General features: G+C 36.0%; 1 protein-coding gene across 8 annotated transcripts; it reads right to left on the bottom strand.

The window, feature by feature from the left end:
* Positions 1-3,613: 3,613 nt before the first annotated feature.
* On the bottom strand, positions 3,614-7,070 carry LOC104096161 (zinc finger BED domain-containing protein RICESLEEPER 2-like). 8 transcript variants are annotated; one of them, XR_686249.4, is made up of 5 exons: positions 4,975-6,287; positions 4,834-4,895; positions 4,203-4,374; positions 4,054-4,111; positions 3,614-3,951 (listed from the first exon to the last, which is right to left on the bottom strand). XR_686249.4 is itself a non-coding variant. In XM_009602487.4 (4 exons), exons 1-3 carry the CDS (start codon positions 5,405-5,407, stop codon positions 4,068-4,070), a joined length of 690 nt encoding a protein of 229 aa, XP_009600782.1. In that variant the 5' UTR covers positions 5,408-6,287; the 3' UTR covers positions 3,614-3,951; positions 4,054-4,067. The 8 variants fall into 8 exon arrangements, 2 of the variants coding, with proteins under 2 accessions (XP_009600782.1, XP_009600783.1); XR_011407874.1 differs by adding an exon at positions 6,852-7,070 and having other exon boundaries at positions 4,203-6,253; XR_686247.3 differs by adding an exon at positions 6,852-7,066 and having other exon boundaries at positions 4,203-5,061.
* Between the last annotated feature and the right edge of the window lie 1,375 nt (positions 7,071-8,445).

The following is an 8,445-nucleotide window of genomic DNA, read 5'->3' as shown; positions in this document are numbered from 1 at the left end:
AGTCAATGGTCACCGGGTAAAGCATTATCTTGGAAAAGTTGATGATGGCCACATCGTGGAATTAATTCATTTCAAGTGATTGATGGTAATCTGCGTATTCTGCGACGTTAAATCAGGCGCTTCTTGGGAGGCAACCCATGTTTATTTTTATTCTTCTTTTTCTTCATTTTAAATAGGTTTTGTTTTGTGCTAACTGGTTTTGAAGTGAATTGCAGCATTGAGTGTGCTTTGCAGGAACTGTGCTAAAACAAATGGCTAAGTGTTGAAAAAGTGCGGATTGCACTTGCATGCCACAACAGAAAGGAGTATGCGGCCGCACAACTGGAGACCCAAAAATGCAAACTCTTTGAAGTTTGCAATTGCAGAGAAATGGTCAATTTGCGGACGCAGTTGGAATGGTGCGGCCCATACAAATATTTGCGGCCGCACCCAATTTTGTGCGGACCGCAGATCTTCAGAGAGACTGAGTACAAAGTGCGGACTACACACAAAATTATGCGGACGCACTCAACTGCACATTTTGACCTAAGTTGGTCAACCTATAAATAGGCCTTCCTCTCACTGTTCCAAACTGTCATGCCCTAAAACCACATGACCGACTCTCAGTACTCTACCCGACCCGAGTGAACCATCTCATAGATTAATACTCACATATATGCCTAATAGGAGGATGTGAAGGCCTCTTAAAGTACAATCATTTTAAGATATAGAACAATACATGAGTAATATCTTTAAGTAAATATTTTTCTTTGAAAGAGAGCTTTATAAATATAAAAGAAAGTTTCATTCATGCATGCCATATTAGTAACCATAGGATTACAACCCAAAATGAATACTACTATTATCTACGGAATCTCTATGACACATAATGAAATATCCAACCAAGGCATAACCCGTTGGCTCAAAGGATAATAATATAATAAAGTTCTCCACGAGCACGAGTGTTAAGTCTCACCAAAAGCGTCAACAGAAAATATTGAGCTGCCCTAACCACGCAGTCCAAGATGCTCAGGTCCAGTCCCTGAAAACATAAATGGAAATATGGCCAAAAAGGCCTAAGCTCCACATGCCTAGTACGAATCATGAACCTTTCCCCAAGAGAAAATAGGACAAGAATTAAGAAGATATAATATATGTAAAAACAATTTAGATAGAAAGAAGCCTTCATTTAAATTAACAATTTAGAAAATAAAATAAAATAGTATGGTAAAACACATTCGAAGTCTTCCTTTAGCATTAATCTTTGCAAATCATGTTACATTTTTCATTTACCGGGAGCACCATCACCGATATGAAAGAGGTAACTAGGTTATGTACCTAGCGGAAAGTATCATATACCCTACTTGCTATGGTCGTCTAATCGTTGTGCCGCACGAATCGACTCAGCCGCGCTAATAAAGTATCACAATAGTACCCCCTAATGGGAAGTACACTGCCGTAGTTCCCAACCGTAAGGTAGGTTCTACGCCAACACCGGTACATGTAGTTTCATGACCTAATGAGGAAATGTATCCAAGGTCAATCTCGGTAAACTTAAGTAACTCCCAAAATCTTTACATTTATCAATGACTATGTTCATAGCCAAATCAACTAATCGAGAATAGTTAAATTCAAGATATTTCACAACTCATGTATTTCCATTTAAAAAATACTACAAGTGTTATTCCTTATTTTAGTTTTAAATATTTGAATAACATTTCAAGAAAATAATATTCATAGCACTTAAATCTTTTATGATGCAAGAAATGGTACATCCCAGCTCGCTCGCCCCTACAAGCTAGGACTCACATTTAGAAACTCAATTAAATCGTATTTCGATATGAGTTTTGAGAAAAGCTCCGAGAGTAATAAGTTTCAACGTACCTCAAATTGCTTCCAACCTTATCCCAAATGATCCAATAATGCCGACGAGTCACAATCTACATATACAGACTCACATAATTTAATAACGCGTTACAACAATACCAACCGAGCCAACTAAGTGTTTAACACTTAAGTCCAAATTTCATAAGTTTATCAAAAATCCTCATTTCATCATTTGAAGGTCAAATTCTTGAATTTTAACTCCAAATCATTCGTTACACTTGTTATGGGATCTAAGTTGTTACACTAGATACTCAAAATAACATCATTCAAACAAGACCCAACACTATTCATCATCCCTACCAACCAACTCTTCAATTTCACGACTAGCTTCTAGAGATTTTATGAATAGATGTTTAAATACAAATATAACTTCATAAATATACTCTATTATGTCCATGGAGTATAATACCCATGTTTGGAGTGAAGGGATTACCTCTTTGTTAAACCCTAGAATTTTCAAGATTTGAGTTCTTGAAGTGTTCCTGAGATTTTCTTCAAAAATCTATAATTTCCATGTAGTTAAAGAGTAAGAGATGTAATTAATGAACCAAATCTATCAAGAAAGAATTAAATTCTTACCTTAAAGGTGTATTAATGGTAGAGATATCTCTTCTCTCTCTAAGTCTTCAAAGACAAAACCCCAAAATAAAAGACCAATCTACTCCCGTAATTGCCTTTAAAAGGCTTTAGAGAGTCCTTTGAGGTGGGAACCTTGCGGCCTCTACATTTCCTATCGTGACAATGGTTCCTTTCAAATCATATTCTTCATACAAGGTAATCATGTTGACCCCCTGATTCCGGTGATTCAACAGCGGATTGTGATTCACATTGGGTGGAGCGGGAGTGCACTGAATGGCTCTGCTTTTGATCAATGTTTCAATTTTATTTTTCAGCTTAAAAGAATCTTCAGTATCATGCCCAGGCACGTTTGAATGGTATACGCACCTTTTGGTTGCATCAAAATACTTTAAGGAATACTCAGGAACCCTTCCTTCCACCGAATGTATCAATCATGCTCTCCTCAATCTTTCAAACAGTTGAGCCAGAGGCTTAGCAATCGGGATATAATTTATGGGACTTCTCTCTTCAAAAATTAGGCGAGAGCGTGGTGCATACGTGGGTCGGTTTTGATGAGTGGTGGTTTGGACAGGAGCATATGGTCGTTGTGGATTCAGGTTATTATGGGCTCAAGGCGGGTTGTATTAAGGTTGGGAGTGGTAATATGGCTGTGTGTTGTAGACTGGAGCGTAGGCGGGTGGTGGTGAATGGTTGTTTAGGGAACAAAAGGTGTTTCCATGATGTGGGCTGGGTTGATAGTAAAAGAGGACTGCCGATACTTCTTCCTTTTTCTTCTTCCCACTACCGATTGACCCTGACTGGATTGCCTTGCTTGCTACTTACAATGCAGCCATGAATTGTACTTTGCCAAATTTTATACCTTCTTCTAAGGAAACTCCCATTTTGACCTAGCTCGTAGAATTTTTGTCCCATCATACCCATCATTTTCTTAAAGTATATCCCTTCTTGGGCCTTGATGAAATACTTAGTCAATTCACTGTCGTCCAACAGAGGTTGTGCCCTGGCGGCTTTTGATCTCCATCGATGTGCATATTCTTGGAATGACTCGGACGACTTCTTCTGTAGGTTTACCAGTGCAAACCTGTAGGGAGTGATTTCTTTTTTGAATCGGAAGCTGCCAACACATAAAGTGCAGCACAATAAAATAAACTTAATAGCGACAACCAAGTACCAACAAGCCAACAAGGCCGTCAATAACACAACAAATACCACTGTCAAGTGCCAAATACCACAAATAACAAGCCAACAAGGCAGTCAAATATATCATTCAAAATAACATAGATTGTCTTAATTCAACTTAAATAATAACTTTTGGAAGACATTCAAGACAAGCCCCGATATGCTTCCTTAAACCATATGTGTCATCCCTCTTTGGACGAATATTAAAGAGTCGATCACAATGCTTGCACTCTACTTTGTGAACTTTTTCGTTATCTTCTACCACATCAAAGTATTCCCAAACATGTGAGCGCATTTTAAGAGCACGAGGTATGATTGAACTTGAATCTAACAAAAAATAAGATAAAATCATAAGTTAGAATATAATTTTTGATGATAAGAACAAAACTACAAAAGTATATCACCAAACAAATGAAGTATTTAACTTACCACTCAAGTTGCAACTATACATCAACGATGCTAGTAGTGCTTCCATTATTTTCCAGATCTAAAGATAATTCGACCAAATATGTCATACAACATAAGCAAGTGTAATATGTTATTTTGAACTAAAATATACACAAAATATTAAAGCTTACCAAGTTCGAGTTCCTCAAGATACTCCCACTCTTCTTCAACACTAATAGGAATTTTCTCTTCTCTAAGCCAATCTTGAACACAAACAAGAGCTTGCACGCATTTAGAAGTCAATGAACTCCTAAATGAATCTAGAATACGGCCACCGATTCTAAACTCACATTCGACGCCACACTAAAAATTGGAATGGCCAACACATCACGAGCCATCTTTGAAAGAATAAAAAATCTAGGAGCATGTGTTTTCCACCAACTTAAGATATCAAATTCTTCAATAAAAGGCTCTTGTTCTTCACTAATGTATTTATCCAACTCTAATTTAGCACCCCCACTTCCATTGTCTTCCTTTTATTTCTTTAAGTGAAGCTTCATCCTTATTAATGATGCAGTTATAACACTCCCACTATATGTATTAGATGTGTTATCAGATGGAGATTGAGGACAAGATCCTATTGAATACTTTTTTAGATACTCTTCAAACAAAGAATTCATATAAGCATACATCTCATCATTTATTTTCTTCCCTTTTTCCTCCCCAAAAAGTTTATCAAGTGCAAGGTTAACATATTCAAACTTGTTACGTGGATCCAAGACGGAAGCAATAAAATCATTTTATTCATCTTTTCAGACTCACCCCAATACTTCTTGAACTTTTCTTGCATCCGCTCAGCCAATTTTCTCAAATGCTTATCCTCACTAATTAAACACATTTTCAAATGACAATAAAGTTCAGATACATCCTCAAAATGAGCATTAGAAGTGACATAACGTGAACCTGAAATGTTTTTGGTGAGCTCGTAAAATCTTGTAAGAAACTTTATCATATTCTTCACATTCACCCAATCATCAGATTCAAGAGGACCTGCACTACTACAATCTTCACAAAGATGAAAACAGAGATAGGCAGAAAATCCATCATAAAAAATATGAAACTTGTCAAAGGCCTTTTCAAAATTTTGCGTTGTATCCAACAACAAATAGGTAGAATTCCACCTAGTAGCAATATCCAAACACAATGTTTTGGTACATTCTACCTTTACATATGCACAACACTGTTTAAACTTTAAGGTCCTTGCAGGTGACGATCTCACATATCTCACAGTATTTCTAACACGTGTGACAGAAGCATCAATTTCTTTCAAACCATCTTGCATAATTAGATTAAGTATATGAGCCATGCATCTCACGTGAAGATGTTTACCATTCATTATATTAGTTTTTCACATATCTAACTTTTTAGACAATTCTTTGACTGTGACATCATTTGAAGAAGCGTTATCCTAGGTAACAGTGAACACCTTGTCTAGTTTCCATTCAAGCAAACAATTACAAATAGCTTTAGCCATCTCTTCACCCTTATGACTAGTAATAGAGAAAACAATTATTATTTTTTTATGCAACTTCCAATCCTTATCAATGAAATGGGCTGTCAAACACATATAATTTATTCTTTGCAATGAAGTTCATGTGTCTGTTGTGAGGTAAAGTTTTGGTTGTGCTTCTCTAAAAGATCTTAGATTTTGCTTCTATTCACTGTAAACTTCATAACAATCCCTTGTTATTGTTCTACGAGAAGGAAGACGAAATAGTAGTTGAGTTATTCTCATAAACTTCATAAAACCTTCCTTTTCTACAAAGCTAAATGGTAGTTCATCAATAACTATCATCTCAATTAAAGCCCTCCTAACCACTTCTTGATTAAATTTCCAAAGCGATCCTCCATCCTTTTGGCAAGATTGAAAATTTATCTTTGTTTGAGTGTTATCTTTATCAATATTAGGTGGGTATTCTTTGTATCCAGTCAAATAATTTATCAATCCTGTTGTTCTATTCCTAGATATATTAGCAGCATAAACTTACTTACAATATCTACACCTTCCTTTACCAACCCCATTTACCTCAAATTTATTAAAATATTTCCAAATTTCGGATCTAGGTTCTATGGCTTTTCTTTTCTTAGAATCTTGAGTATCAATTGTGTTGGAGTTGCTATCTTCAGTAATAGGTAAGCTTTCAGTTGAACCGGCATCACTTACTCTACTTTCTTCTGCCATCTATACAAAATTAAAACAAATACAAACACAAATTGAGACTAGAGTAGTAGAGTCAAATATAAACTTTTAGCAAATTAATCCTAATCCTATACAAAAAAAAAAAAAAAAAACAACGCCTCAACTGCTAGTTGTGAACATAGAGTTTGCTGAATATATGACATTGATCAGCAAAGTTTAGGAAAGCTAAAGTCCATACTCCTTTATCTACTACCATCCATTAGGAAAAAATTACTGTGCATACCGTAAATTGAATTGAAAAGATATCTCAATTTCATTCGCTGTGTGCAAAGGGTAACAACTTGACAATGTTTAAATAACTATAAGTAATTACACATCTCCTTTAAGGATAACAAATTCAGTTGGTATTTAATTCTACCCACCTGAATAATTGAAGAAGAACAACTTAATAGAAAATATTCAAGACGTCTGGTCCATTAAAGAGAAAGACAGAAAGTAGCCTTATATTACTACTTACTAAGAAAATCACTATCAAAATTTCAACACCTCAACTGCTGCTTACAAGGGCAGTAAAATCACTATCAAAATTTCAAAAAAAAATAAAGAAGTTGAAGAATGAAGAAGGCGAGAAGCTGTAAACCTCTTGAAGATTGAAGATTCAACAATGAAGGTCAGTCGCCGATGAGAGAACTGAGAAGTCGTCGTCGAGGAGAGAAGTCATCGTCGCCGAGATCTCTGTCGCACAATCAGTGGTATAAGGTCACAGCGAGTCAGCGGCAGAGCTTTTGAGAATTGAGAGAAAGGTGAGAAATTGAAAAATCCTATCCAGCTCTAGGTATGCTAATTCCTAATTTTCTATAGTTAGTCTAAGTGGGGTTGGACTTGGGCCTTAGGGTAACAAATTAAATCTGAGCTCACCAGTATCATCTTTGTGTTGGGCTGTCCTGGACTATTTGGAAATTGGGATAAACTATTAAGCCTAATATTTTAATATTTCGGTATACCGAAATATCGAAACCTCAATATCGAGGACCTTACCGAAATACCGAATAACTGAAATATTTATACAGAAGTAGTATCGAAATACCGAATTAACAGAAAATAAAATACCGAATTAATTCGGTCCGGTTCGAAATTCGATTTTTCGGATTTTATGCCCTTCCCTACTTTCTTTGCATTTGATGCAAAAACGATGTCAGACACCAATTCATTTGCAACTGTGCTACCAATCCATGACAACACAATTGCATTATATTTCTCCCACTGTTCCGCGAGCTCTCCTCTGTACATGCTTTTGACGCATGTTCTATCCACAAATCTCAGCTTACCTTTTTCCTTCAGAACCAATTTCTTTGCCCTGCTCCACAAGCCATAATTTTTTGGCCATGTGAGCTTTATTGATACTAAAACTAACCCAGGAGCATCTAATGCTTGAAGAAATAATGGATGATTGTGCTCAAGTAGAGTAACCTTGTTTCCTGCCATATCTATCCAGGTACGAGCTTCGTCAGAACCTGATTATCAAAATTTTCTCTTCGATCGCCAGAATTTTACATCGGAACCCTAATTACTGGATTGCCGCTCGGATACCATGTTAATTTAGCTAAATTGAGACAGCTAATGGATCATTTCTACGCATGCAATCATGAATTATAGCATTCATACAAATCATCAACCATCAAGTAAGAATGAAGAAGGAGAGAGAAGACCGGAGACGAGGACAGTGAATATTCTAGAATCTCATTTCTCTAACTAACTAACTAACTAACTGATTTGTCACTCTAAATTATACCCTGACCTTTTCCTCTCTTCTATGTATTTGCATATTGCCCCCTTCCACTTACTCCTATCTCTCATTTAGTCCCTATTGTTGTAATATAAAATACACAAACCCACCACTCTTTTGCAAAAACAGTTCATCACTAAAATATATTAAACTCAAATAAAAAATTAAAACCATTGCCTTGATTCTTTCGGGGGAAAATCTCTATTTTTTTTCCTTCTCTTTTTTTCTCCCTTCCTTTTCTTTTCTTCACTGTTTGGTGTCGAAGCTTCAACTGAAGCTTACTGGTTTTCTTTGGTTTCCAAAGGTGCTTTAAAGCACCAACAGCTCCTAAAATCCCATTTTTTAAGCCACTTTATCAATACTTCACTTTAATTCCATGTTTGAAACTTGTTTTTACATTTAGAAATATGTCATGGAGAAGCTTTTGTAAGGACCTGTAGCATTTTAT

Source organism: Nicotiana tomentosiformis, chromosome 5 (assembly GCF_000390325.3).
Source record: "Nicotiana tomentosiformis chromosome 5, ASM39032v3, whole genome shotgun sequence".
Classification (NCBI taxonomy): Eukaryota; Viridiplantae; Streptophyta; class Magnoliopsida; order Solanales; family Solanaceae; genus Nicotiana; species Nicotiana tomentosiformis.
Note: the sequence above shows the minus strand (reverse complement) of the source record. Positions and strands in the feature narration are given on the sequence as shown.